Source organism: Pimephales promelas, chromosome 22, assembly GCF_988280905.1.
Source record: "Pimephales promelas chromosome 22, fPimPro1.hap1.1, whole genome shotgun sequence".
NCBI lineage: Eukaryota > Metazoa > Chordata > Actinopteri > Cypriniformes > Leuciscidae > Pimephales > Pimephales promelas.
The window spans coordinates 6450479-6474902 of NC_142790.1; the positions used below are offsets into that span (position 1 = coordinate 6450479).

Sequence of the window (24424 nt, forward strand, 5' to 3'; positions counted from 1 at the left end):
CATCATAACTAAACCTACCTCGTGCGTATCATATGCATGTAAAAACTAATTTTTGCATATAAATTGCACGGTAAACACAATGCGTGCTTTAGAGATGCATTTAGGGTGATCAGGTTGTTGTTGCAGAAAAGACACACCGGGTTTGCATTTACAAAACTAGGAATGCATAGGTGTATTTTCATTATTCTTTGTATGGCTATTTTTGTTGTCAACTTTCCTCTTTAGACTCTTTGATAGTGCCATTTTCTCTCACCAGCTAGCTTAAATGTTAACATCACTGTACCCACGACATTATAGCATACCTCCAGCCAGTGTTGTAGTCGAGACCAGCTCACTCGAGTCCGAGTCGAGACCCAGACCATAGAGGGTCGAGTCCGAATCGAGACCGAGACCAAAGAGAGTCGAGTCTGAGTCGAGACCGAAACCAGAGAGAGTCGAGTCCGAGTCGAGACCGAAACCAGAGAGAGTCGAGTCCGAGTCGTGACCGAGACCAAAGAGAGTCGAGTCCGAGTCGAGACAGAGACCAAAGAGAGTCAAGTCCGAGTCGAGACCGAAACCAGAGAGAGTCGAGTCCGAGTCGTGACCGAGACCAAAGAGAGTCGAGTCCGAGTCGAGACCGAGACCAGAGAGGTTGGATAACCTAAGGTTGGGTCTCAAACCAGACATAAAGACATCTTCAAGAATATGTGAAATATTTGTTGGAAACAATAAAATTGGCACCATACTCAAACAGTAAATCAAATATACCATGGAATCATCTACACTGTAATGGTAAAAAGGTCACATAGTGGCGTAAAGGTAATTTTATTACAATTATGACTTAAAAATATTACAATCAGTAAGTGCTCTTTAACATAACATTACTGCACACAAATTCTCTGTGGCTCTTATATGCAAACTAAATTATGGATGATAACTAAAGGCAGACATTTTCAATACATAGTTGAGCCTGCTGCATTTGCGTGCCGTGAACGTTATAGTCTCAAGTCATGCGCAGTTGCGCACAAGAAAGTCAGAAATCATTGGACGTTTCAATCAAGAAACAATTTAAAGAAATATTAACATACAGTAAAAATCATGACATATTTTCAATGGGACTCGAGTGGACTCTGGAATAAGTCCGAGTCCCAATATGTTCCAGTACGAGTCAATTCCGAGTCAAAATGCACACGAGTCCATGACAAGACCGAGTCCATTAAAATAAGGTCTCGAGACTGAGTCCGAGACCGAGTCTCGAGTGCACAACACTGCCTCCAGCACACAAACATGCAGTTTAGTATACGAGGGTGCTGAAGTAAATAGTTATTATAATCAGTTGTGTAACAAGCAAATTAAAATAATACACATTTATTATTCACAATATGGAAAGAGGAAAAACATAGTTCGTTAAGAGCATGACACAAAAATGCCATTAATAGGCTTATTTAAGTCCTTTTTATTTATTTTTTTGTTATTTTCATCCATCTCCCACATGTGTTTTGGCAAAGCAATATCGGTAGACATGTGGGACAGGCATGATTTTTGACCCCTTCGTTAAGTTTTGTTTTGTAGAAAGCTTTTATAAAAATTGAATTTCGTTATGTATCATTTGTATCTTATTTTTAATCAACGTTTTATCAATTAATTGCCTGGATTTAATACATAAGAAGCAAATATAGCAGACAATATAATCAGGATATGGAGGCGCCGGCAAGATTGCATTGCTCGTAAACTGGAGCTCTTCTCAGCTTAAAAATTTCTCATTTTAAACGAAACAATTCAAAACGAAAAGAAACCGACAACTCTCTGCTTATATAATCCATATGAAATGTGCATTTCTCTCTATAGGCGTATTAACTACTGCGGTCACTATTGCAGCCGACCAGACACCAATAAACAATTAAACTGTCTTGGCCTTACTATATTTGAAACATTCAAACTCATTAATTTTGCCGGTTCCTTGTGACAGCTTTTGCGTTATTGGCAGCGTCACCCTCTGGTTATATGAACATGGCCAACGTGATCTCATGAGAATACGTATGTATTTGTACGTAAAGTGTCGTTCTATCATACGTATATATAATTACGTTTTATATGCGCAGAAACGTATAATACTGACGTATTTACAGTACTAAAACGTAAAATATTTACATATTGACAGCACAAAAACGTCATTTATTTACGTATGAACAAATCCACCGACGTACACATTGTACATATCACAATATCGTAGCATTATGTTTTGACTCTATTGCATTCCACTGTCTTATTAATGAAGTTTTCAGTCACATTTATTGATATAATACTCATAAATATTAACATTTTGCTCGTTTCGCCTGCATGGTGTTAAACAATACACTATAAAACCTTAAAAATACATTATTTAACGTTACTCGTTCAACCATTTTGTAATAGTTTATTTACCTTGAGACACATAAAGCGTTTTCTCCTATAAAACGACAAAAATTCACAAAAGACATCAATTTTATTAGTTTGATGTAATCCAAATCTTTAGAATCCATAGTTGTTTGCAAGAAATGCAAGTTTGTCTCCTAATTCAGCCTCTTATCCAGTCGTGATCTCTCCATTCTCAGCAGCGACCGTACATGTCAAATCCCGCGCTGGTGATGAATTCAAATTCAAAAATTGCACCCTCGAGAAGCGATACGTCATCTTTTACGGCAGTGATATCAAACGTTCATTGGCTCTTCCCTGCTTCGTCACAGTTTGCGACATGAATGACTGTGACACTCATGTCGTAAACTGTGACCAATGAACGTTTGATATCACTGCCGTAAAAGATTGGTTGGTTAGTTTAGTTCATTTGAAAATGGTAAAAAGGGAAATTATACAGATATCTTTATGATATAGAATATACGTAAATAGTTTACGTTTTGTAGCTGTAAAAACGTAAAAATGTTACGTTTAAATGTTGCAGATACGTCTATATTATACGTTTCAGCATCTATCCAAACGTACTAAAAAGTACGTTTTCTACCTTTGCAAAAACGTAAAATACCTACGTATTAACAATGAGACCTGGCTGGTCTTTGGACATCCACCTGTATGGTAAGTTAAGTTTATGTGTATATATGTGTGTGTGTATGTAAAATCTATGTAATGTTTATACCCTCTTATGCAGTGTTAAATTTGTAAATAAATAATTGCTGCATGAAAACCGCAATTAAAAGGTGCTGTGACCGACACTGACCACACAAGGTGCATAGGTTTTCGGGGGAAAATACAAAGACATCACTAAACATGAAAGCACAATTTGATTTATTCATTTATTTTAAACAATACTGTATGAACAACCATAAATGATCCTGTACAAAATATGAAATGTCTTAATCGGAAAACAGTCAGGCATCATAACACAAGATAAAGAACATAAAGAAATGACATAAAAATATATCAAAGTAAATAATCAATAAATAATAGACTAGGGATTCTCAGCAAGTGTATTTGTATTCTAATGTTATTACTTTTCAACTCTGTTATTATTTAAGAAAAAATAAGAGATTTAAACCAACCGTGTTATTTAATTTTAAACCGTGTTCTTTTTTGCAAACATAGCTTGCTTTGCAGACATTTTTTACAACTTAAAAGTACTTGCTTTAAAGGGATACTCGACTTTTTTTTTTTTTTCGAAATATGATCATTTTACAACTCCCCCAGAGTTAAACTGTTGAGTTTAACCTTTTTTGAATCCATTCAGCTGATCTCCGGTTCTTGCGGTACCACTTTTAGCATAGCTTATGTGGCGGGCAGTACAAGAGAGAGAGAGAAACAGAAAGAAAAATCGACTATGCCACCCTGGTCGCTAAGCCAGGGAAAGGGTCCTATTAAAGACACACAGGTTCGGTGTCTCCCTTATATAAAGACTCTGAGACGTGGATATAGAAAAATACAAAAAGATTCTTTATTTAGACAAAGATAAAAATGCTGGTGTGCCAGTCAGTTAGCTTAACTTAGAACATCACACAATAACAGCTCACATGGCTCGTGATCACCAGAAGCAGGATGAGCTAGTGCCAGACGTCGCTAGTCTTAGCGATAGTAAAGGAGCACCCACACGTGCACCACACTTCACACTTAATCACGTCAACTAAGACCAATCACTGTGGATTGCAGACCACACACTGTGTCTCATCAGGACCCGTCACCAAAATTGGACAACTAGCCCTCCTGCACCGGGCTCACCGTGCCTGAAACACAAGAAATAAAGAATTACAAAAATAAATCAACAAAATAAATCAAACAATCATACTCATGGGTACCCAATGTACAGGACACCACATACGAGACATACAATACTATGCGCAACTAGACAAAACACTCCACAATCCACTCAAACCTGCACTCATCAGTGTCAGTGATTGTGAATGGATCGCTACGGGCCCACAGGAACAGTCTCCCTAGGCCGGTTACCACTCACAATCCCTCTTTTCCTTGGAACCAGTCAGGGATAACTCACAGTGAGCAAAGAAAAATAAACATTATTCACAATACAAGCAAAGCACAAAAACTAGCACCCAAAAATAAAGAAACAAAACATCAATTACAAAACGATACATCAACAAAATCACAAATAATAAAACAACCCCAAAAAAACACAGAATGTAAATTATACTGAAACAGTTTCAGTATAATTTACATTCTGTGTTTTTTTTGGGTAAACTAAACAATTAATTACACACACCCAACTAATACAGCCAAATAACTCAAACAAAAACAAAATAAAACATCAGCAGTGCGGCAGCGTGCTCAGATGTGAGCAACTGCACTGAAGCATGTTGATAAGGAAAAGAACACAAAAAAAAAAATAAAATTGTAATGGGAACAAAACAGCAGCGACGACAAATCCTAGAGCCGGTAAGTGTAGTCTTCAAGTGCCCTTAAAACAGCAGATCAAGTCATCTGCAAAAGCCTGACTATGAGCTAAAATATGCATAGCATTAATTTACTATTGTACAATTGCTGGCACATACCAAACATGCGGAGATCGCGCCACTCGTCCAGTCGGCAAGAGATGAACAGTCATGATAAGCTGGAATACACAAACCCCATAATAATAACTATACGCTCATTAATTAAATACAGCCGAAAGGGCCAGAGAGAGAGACCTACCAGGAAGTCAAGCAGCAATACACCCCCGATGCTGAATGTAATTCATACCCGAAACGGTCGGCAACCAGCGCGTGTTGCCAGGCATGCAACCCTCAGCACAACGAGTGCTTTTCTGCAAACAGCCCAGAACCTGACAAGAGTAACACTCAATCTAATGTTCGTTAGGCTCGAGCCTAAAAAAAAAAAACAGCCGTCACACTTACCTCAGCCAGAGCACCAGACAGTCGCAAAAATAATGACGTGCTAGAACGCGGTCGCAGTTTTTTGGTGGTTTTTACTATTTAAAACTTGACTCTTCTATAATTACATCGTGCACTAAGACAAACGGAAAATGTAAAGTTGCGATTTCTAGGCTGATATGAACTATACTCTCATTCCTGCGTAATAATCAGGAAACTTCACTATCGTACTATGAGTGCAGCAGGCGTAAGGTTGACGCAGCGCCTGAAAATAGTGCCCCGCTTCCAACGTGACCAGGACTTAACGGGCGTAAGTTTGTGTAGTCATCGCGCTTGCTGCACTCATGGCACGGCAGTAAAGTTTCTTGATTATTACACAGGAATGAGAGTATAGTACCTAGTCATATCAGCCTAGAAAATCGCAACTTTACATTTTCCGTCTGTCTTAGTGCACGATGTAACTATATAGAAGTTATATATAAATATAGAACTATAGAAAATAAATGATGAATTCCACAAGGATGGACAAACAGTTTCAAACCATTTTAATGATTATTTTATTGACTCAGTGAATGAAATTATTCAGCATGCCTCTGGACTGCATCATCCTTGTTTACCTCAGCCACCTGTCAGTGATCATGAAGCTTTATATTTTAAAAGCATTCGATGGTTTTAAAACAGATAAAATAATACAATCCCTATCAAATTCAAAAGCTAAAGACTTTTGGGGAATTGATAGCTCTTTAATTAAAAAACATAGGGAGATTTTTACACCAGTTATTACGTATATCGTGAATAAATCAATTGAAGAGAGCATCTTTCCCAGTGTATTTAATTACGTAATTACGTTCAAAAGGTCACGGGCGACGTAGCCAGAAGTACAAAGTCAGAGTGTTTACAAGTTGAACGCATAGGTTGAACGTGAAAACTAACTCAAACGCCGTTTACAAAAAAGGAATTAAAAGGTAAAACAACGATGTCGGACGATTTTGATTCTGTACTTCCGGCTACGTCGCCCGTGACCTTTTGAACGTAATTACGTATTACGTGACGTTACAAACGCGCCTCACAGAATAGAGCTAGGCTAGCATTTGTCCTTAGAAAAGTTACATTTTTGGAATAAGCTTTGAAATACCGATCGTTTCGCATGATAAGACCCTTATTCATCGTCTGATATCGTTTAAAGACATTTGAAGCTGCATCTGAAATAGTTATTAACTGTCTTTTGGACCTTGAACCATCCGGTTCACATTGAAGTCCATTATATGGAGAAAAATCCTGGAATGTTTTCATCAAAAACCTAAATTTCTTTTCGACTGAGGAAAGAAAGACATGGACATCTTGGATGACATGGGAGTGAGTAAATTATCAGCAAAAGTTTTTTCAAAAGTGAACTAATCCTTTAATGGGCAACAAATTACCATTGTGACAGAGATTAAATATTTAGGTGTCCATCTAGATCAAACGTTAAGTTTTAAAAGACATATTAAAAGAATGACTAACTCTATTAAATATAATATTTCTATTTTTAAACACATTAGGAATCGTTTGACAATTGAGGCAGCTTTCATATATTTTAATGCTATGATTTCCTCACACATCACATATTGTTTGTCCTGTTGGTCTCAGGCCAACGAAACCACAATTAAACCACTTAGATCAGTCTATAATCAGGCATTAAAGGTGCTTGACAGAAAAAACCCAGCACTATCATCATTGCAACATTTTACGTAAATATAAAGTATTAAGTTTTGATTCCCTAATTTTATTTACAAATTTAAGAACTGTTTTTAAAATTGTTAATAACCTCGCTCCACCCTTAATGAAACATTTCATAAAACTTTATTCGGAACAAACAAATCGAACTTCTCGATCAACGGTTCATAAAAACGTGGCTATCCCGAAAAGATCCTCCGCCTTTGCACAGACAGCTTATTCATTTAAAACTATAAAACAATGGAATCAACTCCCCAACAGTCTAAAGCTGTCTGTAGATGTGAACCATTTTTCTAAAAACTTAAAGAAATACATTCTTGAGAACCAGCTGTGTCAGCATCAGTGCGTTTAATGTATACATTATGAGTAGAGATGGTCTTTTGAATATGTTCTCTCATTTTGTATCTGATTGTTTTTATATGATTTTCATAGACTAATATGTGTAGCTGATATTACTATTGGTAGTTGTTTTGCAATGTTCTAATGTCTTAAATTGTGTGCACCTGCCAGGTGTCACCACCCTTGGACTATCCGTGTGTTTTGATTCACCACGTGTTCCCCTCGTCTGAGTTCTCCGCCCTCATCTGTTGCCATGGACACTCATCACCTCCCGCACAGCTGATTGTCATTTTGTAATCACCGTCACTGTGTATTTAAGTTCCTGCCTGTCTTCACTCCCTTGTCCGGTATTGTTTGTGTTTTACACGCAGTCTACCTGTTCCTGAGTTTCATTTATTAAAATTAGTGTTCTATTAGCTTCTATCTTCCTCCTCGTCTTCCTTGACCAGCCCCGTGACAGAATACCGGACCGAAATTCAAGATGAATATTGATTTGTTTATTGACTTTATTGACTTTTTTTCACTTGCACTCTCCAGCCCCCTCGATGACGAAACCCTGAAGACCCTGTTCTGGATCGGGGCCACCTTCCACCAGCACTTCGACCTCCCAGACATCTCTAACCTGGACTGGAAGGAGGCCGTTTCCTGGTGTCTGGAGAGCGTCGAAGCCCGATCCAGAACACTGCCAGACCCAGAGCCGGAATTATCACCCTCGACCGCGGAGATCTCGTGCGTGCCCCCCGCAGACGGAGAGCTACCACCCGCCGCGACGCGTCAACCAGTGCCCGAGACTAAGAGGACAGAGTTGACCCTCGCCCCGGAGGAGGAGCTCCAACAGGAGTCTGACCAGGGGTGTGAGCCCACAACATCTGCGGACGAGGGGACTAATTTCCTGGAACTGGAGGACTGGCTGATGAAACCCAGGACACTGGATATCGTTCCCGCCCTATCCCACCTGTCATCTGCATCTATTTCATATTTTTAACCGTCTGTGATGACTTCTGTCCTGCCGTCTGTCTGATTCACTCCATCCCATCACCGCTCCCAGTCAGTCCTTCAGCCTCGCCGCTGCTGGATGTGCGCAGCCCTGCACCATCTCCGTGGGGAGTCCCCGACGTCGAGCGGCAGGTCAGCCCACCATCCGCAGCGCCTGTGTTCGAGGATCCCACGGCTTCGCCTCCAGCCTCGGTCCTCTGCACTCCATCTCGGCCAGTCGACCTGCCGGCTCCGTCTTGGCTCCTCCCACCTGCGCCTCCGCCTGAGACCCTCGAAACATCGGCTACAGCGGGTTCCCTCGTCCTGCCGGCTCCCCCTTGGTCAGTCGTCATTCTGCCTGCGCCACGGACTTGCGGTCAGTATGTTACACGTGATCCCTCCACCCCTTTGGCTTCAGCAGTCTCCTCCTTCCCTGTGGCGTCTCCTCTGTCCTCCCTCACTCCACCTCCACTTCAGCTCTCGGGCACTCTGACTACGGCTCCAGCGCTCGTTGCCGCGACGTCGCCGGAGTCTCCTATACCGGTGACGTCGCTTGAGTCCACCGGCTCTCCGTCTGCGCCGAGAGATACTGCCACCGAGTCTCCGTCGGTCATCCCCCAGCTACCGTCAGTCCCCTCGCCATCTGGTTTCTTCCCTCCGTCTTCTCTGCCATCGGCTGTCGGTACTGGGAGGCTCTGGGTCTGCGCCACCGCGCCACCCCCATCAAGGCCGCCAGGGAATCGTCATCGTCCCCTCACCGTCCCGTCACTCCAGCCTCTCGTCTGTGTTTCACCATCATCTCGTCCTCCACCTGAACCTCCCCCGGCTCCCCCTCCGTCATTTTGCTACGGTGCGAGGTCGCGCCTTGCCGGAGGGGGGCGATCTGTCACCACCCTTGGACTTTCCGTGTGTTTTGATTCACCACGTGTTCCCCTTGTCTGAGTTCTCCGCCCTCATCTGTTGCCATGGACACTCATCACCTCCCGCACAGCTGATAGTCATTTTGTAATCACCGTCACTGTGTATTTAAGTTCCTGCCTGTCTTCACTCCCTTGTCCGGTATTGTTTGTGTTTTACACGCTGTCTACCTGTCTGCCTGTTCCTGAGTTTCATTTATTAAAATTAGTGTTAATTCTATCTTCCTCCTTGTCTTCCTTGACCAGCCCCGTGACACCCGGGGACTGCGGATGAAAATTAGCTTCGGCTAACTCTGGCACAAAGCATCTCTTCGCAAGACTAATGTATTTTGTGCATTGTCCCTGATAAATAAATAAAGGAAAAAAAAAAGAGTCAAGTTTTAAATAGCAAAAATATCAAAACACTTTGGTAATTTTTTTTTTTTTTTGGGGGGGGAGAAATTGTCTTGTGCACTTCAATGATGTATGCTAAGCTATGCTAAAAGTGGTACCACCAGAACCGGAGATCGGCTGAATGGATTCAAAAAATGTAATCTGGTAAAAAATGTACGTCATTGCTTACGTTGCACGAGTGCCCACTACTGGCGGAAACCGCAAAGAGCTGAACTGGAATGTCCTAAGCCCTTGAATCAGCTATGAGTTGATTTATTATTTACTTTTTTCCCCTTTACAAATTTGTTTAATGCAGTATATAGGTGTGTTTGGGTTATTTTAAAATAAATAAATAAATTATAATTAATTAATATCATAGAGTGTTTGTTGTGGTGGTGATTAGACGATCTGTGGTTACGTCACAATCATAATGCATTGAGGGGATATAGATGCCTGAAGTGTACATATGAAGTAGACTCGCTCCCTCAGTCTAAATCGAGGGAATGAGTGTCTGTCCATATAAACTTCCCTCGTTCACTTCACGAAGTCCACTGCTTAGAGAACTCCCGAGGACGCAAGTCCGGTTCTTCTGCAAATGGAACACAGTGTTCTTGATCGCGTCACTCAGCACGCTCTGGCTACTCCAGTTATCTCTTTATATATATTTTAGGCAACAATAAAACGAAATATGCTACAACTCTGCCTCTTTTCGTCAAAAATAAAACAAGATGTGTTATAAAACACCACTCCCTCTTTTCATTTAAAAAACATCTACATATTAGCCTAATGGCCATGTGGTTCAGGCAACACGATTCTCTTCACTGCATATATTAACAAAGTGAACATGATCTTTTTGTTTTCACTTTAAAAATATGAACATTGATTTTTATTGACATTTATCAAACAGAGACAGGGTTGTCATTTTATTTTATTGTTCATATAGTGAAGATAATGGGTGTAACGAGACGTTTATCCCACGAGACGAGACCGAACACGAGATTGGGTTCACGAAAACGAGACGAGACGAGATTTTTGCACAATTTTTCAAAAATCCTCAATGACAAAATTCATGACTGGAAAAATAGTTGAACATTGAAAATAAGGGAGATTTCCCGGATTCCATCCCCAAAATGAGGGATTTTTTTTTTTTTTTTACACAATTCTTTCCCACAAACTTTAAAAATATAGCACTAATCATTAAAAGTTTAAAGAGTTTATAACTAGCCTACATATAAGAGAGAAAGAGACAATGTGTCTTTCAAAAAAATACCATAGAGAATGTTTTACTCTAATATCAGCGTATGAGGGGAAACCGACAGGCTTTGGGGAAACGGAGGGGGAGTTAGTGTGCTTCAGTTTCTCCTCTCCTTTTGACACTTGCTGGTTGGTGCAAGGTGCATTCTGGGATACCTGGCTATCTCAAGTCCACACAAGTCACCTCTCTGCATCCTCTGTAAACGGGGCAGATCAAAACCACATCTGGGGATTTGAAGTGGACATGGCTAGATGTAAACTTTGAATTGGAACAGTACTTGAGCAGTGACTGACTTTTCACAAGTCCACGAGAACACAAGTACAGACAAGAACGCATATTGAGAAACTGCTAATGTGTAATGGAAAATGTTGTTCATGGATAACAAAAGAGATGGGGGAGTGTCCTCTGGTGGAGATTATGCATATATATATATATGTGTGTGTGTGTGTATATATATGTATATTATCTCATAATAATTTTGGTATAAGGCTTTAGCCTGAAAGGTCTGATTTAGCCTGTTCACTGTTACAACAGTACACTTTTTTGACATTTGAGTCCATTATTTTAATGTTTTATTTTTATTTTATTTTATTGTGGCAGACTACAGACTAATGACAGACTGTTGATCTTTGAATAAAAATATAAACATATTTTGAACCAAAACCTGACATTGAACTAAAACCTGAAATTGAACTACTAAAACCAAATTGAACTTTAATGAATGTAAAATTGAGCATTCTTGGTTAATGTAAACGTTAAAAGGAAAATCCCATCAAACATTTTGAAAATGTTATTTAAACTTTATTTCAGATTTTTTTTTTCGTTTGTTTTTTTTTTTTAAACGTTTTAAACATCAGTAAATTTTAACGTATTAAAGGGATGGTTCACTTTGAAATTAAAGGAGCTGTATGTAAGAAATGTATTTAAAATAATGATAAAATGGCCAATAGACATTAAGAAATCATGTTAATTTCAAATACTTATCACTGACAACAGTAGTCCGGCCAGGATATTGTCATTTAAAAAGAGAAGTTGCAGCCCTCAACTGTCATGTTGTGTTTTGGTCTGATGCTCAACCCTCCACCGATCTACCAATCACGGAGTCAGTAGTGTTGCAGTATCCGGGTTGCTAGCTCTGCTCTAGTTACCACAGCTGCAGCTACAAACATGTGGGATAAAAAAAAATGTTGGATCCCTGCAGCCTGGCAACCTCGAGTCAGGGGGGAGGGGGAGGGGATACACCGCTCTACAGTACTTTGAAACTGATTGCAGTTCCAGTTTTGGCCACAATCTTACATACAGCTCCTTTAATTTTTGATATGTTTCAGCTTACCTCAAGGGCATCTAAGATGTAGGTGCCTTTGTTTCCACAGTATTTTCAATTTTGACATTTTTAGGTCAAACCATTCTTGTCTGTCATATAATGGAGGTCTATGGGGTTAACCTCAAAGAGCATGCACAGAGAAGTCCAAATTAAACATGATTTAATGACTCGTAAATGTAAGTACACATTGATGGCCTAAGACACGAAACGAGCGGTTTGTGTGAGAAAACAAACAGTATTTATATCATTTTACCTCTTGTAACCACAGCCATGTCCAAGTGAACTCGGGAAAGTTATGACACAAACGTGCCGTTTAAGGAAGGGGATATCAAAACATATTTTATTCTGGCTTGGAAAACATTTAAATAATTGAAGCAATATCTTTCAGATATTTGATGCCCCTAATCTTGCCAACTTTGGGCCCATTATGCAAATACTACATCCCAACAACCATACTCTACAATAAAATTATAAAAAAAATATATATATTAGCAGCACAACACTGCTCTACAAAGGCCAAACACTGTAACTACACCAACACTGGAACAGGGAAATGTTTTCAAAGATTTCTTGATTCTTGATCAAAGCTCAATGGTTTGACAACCAAACCAATCAACCACAAAGCAAATCATAAGCTTAGATCCAGATTTCACAGGGGCACTTTGCTATCTCTAAAAATGAACTTGAGGAGACCTAAGACAAAATACATGGAAAGCTACACAGAAATTTGTAACTCAGAGGCACTGACACCGGGATATTCTCAGCGCAACAGAAAAGACTAACCTCAATACCTTCTTTACTGGCCGCCACTGAGGAAACTGCTTTGCAGTGTTGGGGGTAACGCATTACAAGTGACATGTATTATAATCAGATTGTTTTCTTTTTGATATAACAACTAAAGTAATGCATTACTTTTAAGACATAAATATTTACATACCAATTTTGAGTTTTTTTTGTAATTAATGCATATCATGTTTAAGTTTAATTTGCTTAAAGATTTTTTTTAAACTACTGAATTTTGAAAGTTTTTAATAAAAAAAAATCAATATCCATTAAAGAGTTGTACAGTAGATATAACCTGTAACAACAAGAGATTTTGATGGCATAGCTTTAGGACTCAAAATATAATATTGTCATATTGGCTGTTCTTGAGAGCAAAAATGTGTTGAATCAGCCAGGTGAGAAAAAGTAACTTAACACATTTCTTTCCATAAAACTAACTAAGTAACAATTAATATTATAATGTATTGCTTAGAAGTAACTTTACCCCACTGTTGGTTTGTGATACAACACTAACATTTAAATGTAATTTTCTTCCTGGTCATCTTTCAGACTTTATGGACATACCTGGAGAGTGGTCCAGGAAATCCAGCCCAAATCCAGCCCCCCATTCCTAAACCTGTGAAAGGAAAACAGATTAAAAGAAATTCCTCATCTGTAATTTCCTTTCATGACATGGGAATCAGTGAAGAGGAGTGGGAACGGCTACAGAGGACTCTGGACTGGCCCAGTCCAGATCAGGAAATCACTCGGCTGGATCAGAGCACAAGCCCAGTCCACTCAACATTCTCTATTGTGGGACTCAAGGAGAGTTACAAAGTGGGAGAAAAGATCTCTGTTACCATCACAGCCAGAGACCACAACAAGAACCTGAAAAGAAATGGAGGAGATTTTTTCCAAGCAAAGCTGTTCAATTCAAAGCTGAAGGTGTGTTTGTTTTACATTATTTTATAATACATTTTTACATAGAAATACACCTTTGGCTAAGCCCCGCCCCCCCCTTAGTTACTGTTGCTACATCTGTCAAACTTCATCTGTGCTCTGCATGGCTTACGATGTAACAGCCTCCTGCTAAAATGTTATCAAACTTTATAAAGCAGCAAATAAAGTGTCCGATAGAAGTAGGCAAAAGGGGCTGCAATATGCGTTCGAAGGCTATATTCAAGACATACAGGTGAAACGCAAGAAACAACAAGGCATCCAAAATAGAGGCAAAAGCATAACGTTACTGGTCACAGTCAAAAAAAATTAACCACCGCATTTCCTACTAATCGAGAAGGAGGCTTGGACTAACAATATCAGGCAGCAGCACTGTTCATGCAAGCTGGAGAGAGAATGAAGGGCGGCAAGTGTCACTTTGAGTGATTTATTGCCCCCCATAAAAATAAGCCCCGCCCCTTTTTTACCCCTCCCGCTCACTTCCGGTCTGACCGTGTGACCGTGGGAAATTCCCACGGTCTCCCCTCCTCTTACCACCCACCAACACCCCTCACCACCACCACCTCTTCTGGACTGGTCACGTGATCGTGGGAAAATTTTCCCACGATACGGAACCCCATCTGATCCGGTACCAGACTGTACACCTGTTACACCTGTCTTGTTCAATGTAAAAATGTTCAAAATGATGGAAAAACAATACATTTTCAAACTTTAATGATGACAGAAAACAGATATAGGTTATGTTTTTTATTATTTATTAAACAATGGTCCTTTTACACTCATTGTTTAAAACCATTTAGTCAATTTATATCATTAAAACATAGTACAGGTCTTTTCCTTTACACGTTATTTAGTAAATTACTCCATTTTTAAATAAAACATCTGTTTTAAAAAGTTTTCATTCACAAAAATAACATTTTGGAGCAAAAGTTGTACTTTTACACAATTACACATCGTTTAAAAGTATTAAATAATATTGATTATAACAATAATTATCGATGTTCAAACACTAAAATGTTAAATTGTATAGACGTAAAAATAAATAATTAATAAATGTTATCAAAATGTGTATTAAAACAGCGTGTATTTAAATTACATCAAACAATTATTAAAGGATATCAAAACTTAAAAACATAAAAACTGACTTACGTTCTGTTTTGTTGGTGAAAGAAGAACAAAATTATCCCGTTTAAAGATTAATCACCTCCAAAGATATATCCAACAGCAGCGGTTATCCAAAAGGTATATCCGGCTGCAACGCTTTATCCAAAAGGTATATATCCAAAACTTTAGATAATTCCAAAAGTTATCCGGTTCAAAGTTGTGTAAATGTAATCCCGGGGAGCCCAACGAAACACGTCCGAACACTCCTGAAGCAACCCAAGAATGACATCTCGAACCTCTGTACTGTGACCAGACTCAAGCTCCGCCTCTTAGATCCCTCCCACAACACGTGATGAAGATGGGCGTGGAAATAGAAAGTTCCCACGCCTCTTCACGCAGGATTAGAGGAGGAGCGTCCTTGTAGCTCCTCCCAATTCTACAACCATTAATACCAAAAAATGTACAAAATGGTGGAAAAACAATACATTTTCAATCTTTAAGGACGACATAAAACAAATAGGTTTAGTGATTTTTTATTAAAAGAAAAATCTTTTACACAGACTTGGAGTTGTACAAACAATATTTAAAACTATAACAAATATTACAAGTTTCAAATACAATAACGTTGTAATATCTTTTAGTGTTCTATTAAAAAAGTTTTCTAAAATACATTTGTTATATTAGTAATATCTTTTAGTGTTTCATTAAAAATACGCGGCTTCATATATATTTTATGTTAAAAACCTTTAAAACAGTTTAAAAATGCATTAAAAAGTCAAAGATCGGCCATTTTACAGAAAAAAGTCAAACAAGTGGGTTTTTCATTAAAGAAAACTGTTTTCCTAAACCATTATTTTTTAAAAGACTTACGTTTTACAATACAGTGTTTAAAACTATAACAAATATTACAAGTTTCAAATACAATAACGTTGTAATATCTTTTAGTGTTCTATTAAAAAAGTTTTCTAAAATACATTTGTTATATTAGTAATATCTTTTAGTGTTTCATTAAAAATACGCGGCTTCATATATATTTTATGTTAAAAACCTTTAAAACAGTTTAAAAATGCATTAAAAAGTCAAAGATCGGCCATTTTACAGAAAAAAGTCAAACAAGTGGGTTTTTCATTAAAGAAAACTGTTTTCCTAAACCATTATTTTTTAAAAGACTTACGTTTTACAATACAGTGTTTAAACAAATATTACAAGTTTCAAATACAATAACGTTGTAATATCTTTTAGTGTTCTATTAAAAAAGTTTTCTAAAATACATTTGTTATATTAGTAATATCTTTTAGTGTTTCATTAAAAATACACGGCTTCATATATATTTTATGTTAAAAACCTTTAAAACAGTTTAAAAATGCATTAAAAAGTCAAAGATCGGCCATTTTACAGAAAAAAGTCAAACAAGTGGGTTTTTTCATTAAAGAAAACTGTTTTCCTAAACCATTATTTTTTAAAAAGACTTACGTTTTACAAAACAGTGTTTAAAACTATAACAAATATTACAAGTTTCAAATACAATAACGTTGTAATATCTTTTAGTGTTCTATTAAAAAAGTTTTCTAAAATACATTTGTTATAATATCTTTTAGTGTTTCATTAAAAATACACGGGTTCATATATATTTTATGTTAAAAACCTTTAAAACAGTTTTTAAAAATGCATTCATATGTGAAAAAAGTCAAAGACCGGTCATTTTACAGAAAAAGTCAAACAAATGGGGTTTTCATTACAGACTTAGGCCTACGTTTACAAAAATTATCCTGTTTTAAAGATCCATGCAGCAACGCTTTATCCAAAACTTTAGAGATATTCCAAAAGACCTCATGAGGAGCCCCAACGAAACACCTCCGTTCGGGTCAGCGGAAGAAAACGATAGTGGTTTTTTGAATGTGTGAGCGGGGCCACACGCAGACTCCTCCCACGACACTCCCACATCACGTGACCCTCTGTGCATGCGGTATCCATACGTACAACACGTCCACCCCCAACGTCATACGGCGGACTGTTTTAAAAAACGTCCGTTCAGGACAGAGTATGAACTTAAATGAGTGAATTAATGCCTTGCAATGAGGCGCGCTAACCACGCCTCCTCACACGCCCCGTAGAAGACGCATGCACGACGCATTGGTCCGCGGTCTATTCACGCCCCTGAACGTTCGACAGATTGGACCACACATACACACACACACGTAAACTCCTCCCATACCTCGGCAGCGGCCGTTCAAACCAGAGCCGTTCAAACTAGCCACAAACGCGACGTGCCCTCATTTGGATTTTACGTTACTGCAGACCCCCAAAGACTCTCGAGAGATGTATTGATGAAGCTGATGGATTTAACTTTTTAGCTCCGCAAAAATGACGAGCGTGATTAGTGTGTTTTCTTCACGAACCGGAACATATATGGATTATATTTTTCATTTGATTGATCATTGTGGATATAAGATTTAACTGTAGTTACATGGAATACGACGGAGCACCCACGATTTGGTTTTCACAGAGCTTCTCTTTTCTTAAAGGAGACTTGGATTAACAAGTGGATTAACAAACGGGAAATATATTTTTCATTTGACTGATCGCAGTGGATATAAGATTTAACGTTACATGGAATATACGGCGGAGCACCCACGATTTACACACCAACCTATTTATTTAGTCACTCTAGTGATTTCAATGTTCTATCTACACTCTTGTAAAGCCATTGGATTAACTTTAAAACATAATCTTTATACAGAAATCACTAAGAAAAGCGTTGTTTATAAGAAATACACGAAAGTTTGCAAATAGTCATCTTGCTCAGATAGCAGATGGCGCCGTTCACATCCTGTTTTCTCGGATTGTACGTGTTTTAGGTGAAGACTTACAACAACAATACAAATTGTTTAAGTTGACATAAACAAAACACCCCTCTGATCATCCCATAAGTTATAGTAAACATTTACAATGTGTATTTCTGTTTGAGAATCTTCTATGATGCTGAATCACACAAACTATTAACACAAAAAGTAAGTGTTTTTACATTACCACAGAATCACTCCTGACTATTGCACTGTGAGATGTACCCATTTAAAGCTTGAGTTAAAACTAACGCATCTTCATACCTGTTGTGCAAACATAATCTCTGATTTTTATCCATATCCTTTACAAGGACAGATAAAATGCTTAAACTCATTTTAAACGAATTTCGGCACGGATTACGCATAATTCTAATCATCCCCACAGGTCTCCTATTTATAATGGGGGATATCCCCACAATCGTAATGCACACAGATTACAAAATCAAATCATTAATTTAATAACTATCTGCCATACGCGATTTCACCACAGCATGAGTGTTCACCAACTCTTCCCCCTAATTGCGTTGTGGAAGGCAAGCATAAAGTACCGCTGCGATAATACACACGCGTTCGGGACATGACGGAATATTCACTTGCACAATCGGGCCAGCATTGCATTGAATGAAGTTTACCATTTGTTGTACGTATTTTTAGTATTACCAGTTTAACATTCAAGCGATTTTAAACTAACCAGTGCTCGCGCGCGCTCTCTGGGATGCGCACATTCAAAATCGCACCATAAACAGCTGGCCAGTAACAAAAGTTATTTTTCACGGATTATATTGCTTTAACACACGAAACTATGTCGATTTCGGTCTTCGTGAGTATAATAATCTAAACATAGTCGGTTTTGTCTTTAATAACCATAAAATGCATGACAGTAGCCTATATAATGAACAGAGTATCCGTGCACTGACTCTTAAAGTGACAGCAACCATAATGTGTTTTATGTAATTTTAATTTTGTGATTTTATACCTTAAGGTTGCCTTTTTTATTATAACCGGTTGAGGACTAGCGATGAAAATTAGTACTTTTAAGCTAACTTACACTTATGTTACTTACACTTGTGGTACATTTACACTTATGTTGATTAATGTAACACTACCCCTTTCAAATAAAGAGAAAATGAAAAAAGTACGTTTCAGATATGCAATGTTCGAGCAAAGCTCACGTTGGTGTAAGCTAATCTCACCCACAAACGTTAAACTCTGTTTAGGGATGACCCCAGGCATAGATTTACTAAAATAAACTTTATGGAAGTAATTTTCTAGCTGAGTATATGCTTTGACACGTAACTATACAATTATATATTCATATTGATCCATGTAGCTTTAAAGTTTCTGTTTGTTTGTTTGTTTTTAACTAATACATTTTATTTTTAACTAACACTTCAACATCCTACACCAATTAAAGAAACATGAGCTAAGAATCTTCTCTAACCCCTCAAATAAACAGATAATGGAATATTTGCAATCTACAATATTTATAAATATGTTAAGCATGGTTAACATGACAGTAAAAGTTATAGCGAACCATGCCGAATAAATCATTATTCCATTCTAATTAATAATTTCTTGTGCAGTTTTTTAAATTTTAAATATTAAAATGGTGGAGATTTTAGCTGTAAACCATGTGCAAATCCCATAGGTGTAGGGAAAATAAAATAGAGAGATAAGTTTACGATATGTTAATTAATTAAAGTAAAATTAATTAAAGCCTTACAAATCTGATATATAGAGCTATAGGCTAAACTATTCATTTGACTTAACACGATCTTACAGAAAAGATGTTTTTATGTAAATGTAACAGTTCTGTAAATGACTGAACGTTGTTCTTTTAACGTTTTAACATTTCACAAATGTTTAAAACACTAAGGAAAATTAAAAGAGCGATAAATGAATTGATTCACTTAAAAGAAAAACAGACTCGGATAGTTTTGACTCACCCTCTATGAGAACATAAAACCCTGAAACACTAGTATCAGAACACATCATCATCACTCCTTGCTATCATTCTTTTAATTTTGTGATTTTATACCTTAAGGTTGCCTTTTTTATTATACCCGGTTGAGGGACTATATCACTGTAAAAAATTTTCCTGTAAATTTTACAGTAAAATACTGGCAGCAGGGTTGCCAGCCAGTTACTGTATTTTTTACAGCATAGTTCTGTAATTTAATTTACAGATTTTTACTGTATTCTGTTTTACTGTATTACTGTATTACAGTAAATAACTGTATTTTTTACAGTAGTTCCATGAATCTTTGTATTCGCTATATCTGGGAAATATGTAAAATGCCAGCTGAATTTTAAATGTTAATTATTTATCAACTGCATAAGCTTTAAACAATTGTTTTTAAATTCAGTAAGTGTTGTATAACACGCAACTTAATTCCCCTATTACTTCACAAAACAAACAAACTATTCAACATCCTATAAAAACAGGTCAACATTTATTTAATTTATAACTTTAAAATATGCATGGAAAAAAGCATAAAACAGTGTATTTTGTATATTTTTTTTATTTTTTAATTATTATTTACAAATGGACATGAAATTTTTTTTTTTTTAATTACTTAAAACAAATAAGCCATCAGGGCCCTTCACACAAAGAAGAAATACGCAAATGACATTTAAAACAACAAGTTGACCAACATGATCATAATAAAATGGTTCTGAAAAAAAACAAAAAAAAAACAGACATGAATGAATTGTCACCTCTTCGTTCCCAGACAAACATGTCCAAACAACAAGGCCCCAAGTGAGTCCAAAACACGTATGATCAAAAATGGAGGATAATTCAGCTCCGGATGCTGTTCCATCACAGGATGCAAAGAGTGGCTAGAAATATTGAAAAGGACACTACATTAGATATATTACAAAACATAATGATACAGTCAGAGACAGACAGGGGGATGACAGATAGAGTTAGAGTCAGATAAAGAATATTAAAAGGTTACAATTAAAGGAAAAAATAGATATTTGTGTGTGTGTTTGTGTGTGTACTTACATTTCAGAAATTCCACTGAACACACCACTTTGCAGGGAAGAGTGGCAACACGTGGGTTCACTGCAACCTGTTTCTTCTGTACCATTTGCCCTGTCCTTTTAGATGGCAATTTTCTTCTTTGTTCCTCTCTTACAAAGCACATAAAGGGTCAAGAAACAGACAATATGTAATTAGGATTGGTTTTAAGTTTTTCATGCTTGTAATCATGATTTTTAAATCTGTTAGAGCAGTGTTTCTCAACTCCAGTCATGAGGACCTCCCAGGAAGACCTCCCAACCCTAACCCTATGTCCACAAATTAAAACACCTGATTTAACTAATTAAAGGGATAGTTCACTTTGAAATTAATTTTTGATATGTTTTAGCTTACCTCAAGGGCATCCAAGATGTAGGTGTCTTTGTTTCCAGTATTTTCAATTTTGATATTTTTAAGTCGAACCATTCTTGTCTTCAGTCATATAATGGAGGTCTATGGTCACCACCTCAAAGAGCATGCACAGAGAAGTCCAAATTAAACATGATTTAATGACTCGTAAATGTAAGTACACATTGATGGCCTAAGACAAACGGAAGTGATCTCTCGCGCGTATACGGCACTCGTCTCGTACATCATTCGTTTTCTCACACAAACCGCTCGTTTCGTGTCTTAGGCCATCAATGTGTACTTACATTTACGAGTCATTAAATCATGTTTAATTTGGACTTCTCTGTGCATGCTCTTTGAGGTGGTGACCATAGACCTCCATTATATGACTGAAGACAAGAATGGTTCGACTTAAAAATATCAAAATTGAAAATACTGGAAACAAAGACACCTACATCTTGGATGCCCTTGAGGTAAGCTAAAACATATCAAAAATTAATTTCAAAGTGAACTATCCCTTTAATTAGTTAAATCAGGTGTTTTAATTTGTGGACATAGGGTTAGGGTTGGGAGGTCTTCCTGGGAGGTCCTCATGACTGGAGTTGAGAAACACTGCTCTAACAGATTTAAAAATCATGATTACAAGCATGAAAAACTTAAAACCAATCCTAATTACATATTGTCTGTTTCTTGACCCTTTATGTGCTTTGTAAGAGAGGAACAAAGAAGAAAATTGCCATCTAAAAGGACAGGGCAAATGGTACAGAAGAAACAGGTTGCAGTGAACCCACGTGTTGCCACTCTTCCCTGCAAAGTGGTGTGTTCAGTGGAATTTCTGAAATGTAAGTACACACACAAACACACACACAAATATCTATTTTTTCCTTTAATTGTAACCTTTTAATATTCTTTATCTGACTCTAACTCTATCTGTCATCCCCCTGTCTGTCTCTGACTGTATCATTATGTTTTGTAATATATCTAATGTAGTGTCCTTTTCAATATTTCTAGCCACTCTTTGCATCCTGTGATGGAACAGCATCCGGAGCTGAATTATCCTCCATTTTTGATCATACGTGTTTTGGACTCACTTGGGGCCTTGTTGTTTGGACATGTTTGTCTGGGAACGAAGAGGTGACAATTCATTCATGTCTGTTTTTTTTTTGTTTTTTTTCAGAACCATTTTATTATGATCATGTTGGTCAACTTGTTGTTTTAAATGTCATTTGCGTATTTCTTCTTTGTGTGAAGGGCCCTGATGGCTTATTTGTTTTAAGTAATTAAAAAAAAAAAAAATTTCATGTCCATTTGTAAATAATAATTAAAAAATAAAAAAAATATACAAAATACACTGTTTTATGCTTTTTTCCATGCATATTTTAAAGTTATAAATTAAATAAATGTTGACCTGTTTTTATAGGATGTTGAATAGTTTGTTTGTTTTGTGAAGTAATAGGGGAATTAAGTTGCGTGTTATACAACACTTACTGAATTTAAAAACAATTGTTTAAAGCTTATGCAGTTGATAAATAATTAACATTTAAAATTCAGCTGGCATTTTACATATTTCCCAGATATAGCGAATACAAAGATTCATGGAACTACTGTAAAAAATACAGTTATTTACTGTAATACAGTAATACAGTAAAACAGAATACAGTAAAAATCTGTAAATTAAATTACAGAACTATGCTGTAAAAAATACAGTAACTGGCTGGCAACCCTGCTGCCAGTATTTTACTGTAAAATTTACAGGAAAATTTTTTACAGTGATATAGTCCCTCAACCGGGTATAATAAAAAAGGCAACCTTAAGGTATAAAATCACAAAATTAAAAGAATGATAGCAAGGAGTGATGATGATGTGTTCTGATACTAGTGTTTCAGGGTTTTATGTTCTCATAGAGGGTGAGTCAAAACTATCCGAGTCTGTTTTTCTTTTAAGTGAATCAATTCATTTATCGCTCTTTTAATTTTCCTTAGTGTTTTAAACATTTGTGAAATGTTAAAACGTTAAAAGAACAACGTTCAGTCATTTACAGAACTGTTACATTTACATAAAAACATCTTTTCTGTAAGATCGTGTTAAGTCAAATGAATAGTTTAGCCTATAGCTCTATATATCAGATTTGTAAGGCTTTAATTAATTTTACTTTAATTAATTAACATATCGTAAACTTATCTCTCTATTTTATTTTCCCTACACCTATGGGATTTGCACATGGTTTACAGCTAAAATCTCCACCATTTTAATATTTAAAATTTAAAAAACTGCACAAGAAATTATTAATTAGAATGGAATAATGATTTATTCGGCATGGTTCGCTATAACTTTTACTGTCATGTTAACCATGCTTAACATATTTATAAATATTGTAGATTGCAAATATTCCATTATCTGTTTATTTGAGGGGTTAGAGAAGATTCTTAGCTCATGTTTCTTTAATTGGTGTAGGATGTTGAAGTGTTAGTTAAAAATAAAATGTATTAGTTAAAAACAAACAAACAAACAGAAACTTTAAAGCTACATGGATCAATATGAATATATAATTGTATAGTTACGTGTCAAAGCATATACTCAGCTAGAAAATTACTTCCATAAAGTTTATTTTAGTAAATCTATGCCTGGGGTCATCCCTAAACAGAGTTTAACGTTTGTGGGTGAGATTAGCTTACACCAACGTGAGCTTTGCTCGAACATTGCATATCTGAAACGTACTTTTTTCATTTTCTCTTTATTTGAAAGGGGTAGTGTTACATTAATCAACATAAGTGTAAATGTACCACAAGTGTAAGTAACATAAGTGTAAGTTAGCTTAAAAGTACTAATTTTCATCGCTAGTCCTCAACCGGTTATAATAAAAAAGGCAACCTTAAGGTATAAAATCACAAAATTAAAATTACATAAAACACATTATGGTTGCTGTCACTTTAAGAGTCAGTGCACGGATACTCTGTTCATTATATAGGCTACTGTCATGCATTTTATGGTTATTAAAGACAAAACCGACTATGTTTAGATTATTATACTCACGAAGACCGAAATCGACATAGTTTCGTGTGTTAAAGCAATATAATCCGTGAAAAATAACTTTTGTTACTGGCCAGCTGTTTATGGTGCGATTTTGAATGTGCGCATCCCAGAGAGCGCGCGCGAGCACTGGTTAGTTTAAAATCGCTTGAATGTTAAACTGGTAATA

The 24424-nt window shown here is 36.9% G+C and overlaps 1 protein-coding gene and 3 long non-coding RNA genes across 5 annotated transcripts in view; 2 read left to right on the forward strand and 2 right to left on the reverse strand.

Moving 5' to 3' along the window:
- Positions 1-3031: 3031 nt before the first annotated feature.
- The window catches only part of LOC120475793 (NXPE family member 3-like), a 32712-nt gene continuing 11319 nt past the window's right edge, over positions 3032-24424 (forward strand). The window contains exons 1-2 of the mRNA XM_089125724.1: positions 3032-3048; positions 13519-13893. Coding sequence (XP_088981850.1) covers positions 3046-3048; positions 13519-13893 — 378 coding nt within the window. The 5' untranslated portion in view covers positions 3032-3045. The remainder of the gene's footprint in view (positions 3049-13518; positions 13894-24424) is intronic.
- Positions 3242-5554, reverse strand: LOC120475794 (uncharacterized). Of its 2 annotated transcripts, XR_016149260.1 has the most exons (3): positions 5313-5554; positions 5110-5239; positions 3242-5029 (listed from the first exon to the last, which is right to left on the reverse strand). It is a non-coding gene; the product is annotated as an uncharacterized LOC120475794 (long non-coding RNA). The 2 variants fall into 2 exon arrangements; XR_005622020.2 differs by having other exon boundaries at positions 5110-5554.
- LOC148969515 (uncharacterized) lies at positions 20391-21007 on the reverse strand. Its single transcript, XR_016149262.1, has 2 exons — positions 20863-21007; positions 20391-20693 (listed from the first exon to the last, which is right to left on the reverse strand). It is a non-coding gene; the product is annotated as an uncharacterized LOC148969515 (long non-coding RNA).
- On the forward strand, positions 21923-22540 carry LOC148969516 (uncharacterized). The gene is made up of 2 exons (XR_016149261.1): positions 21923-22067; positions 22237-22540. It is a non-coding gene; the product is annotated as an uncharacterized LOC148969516 (long non-coding RNA).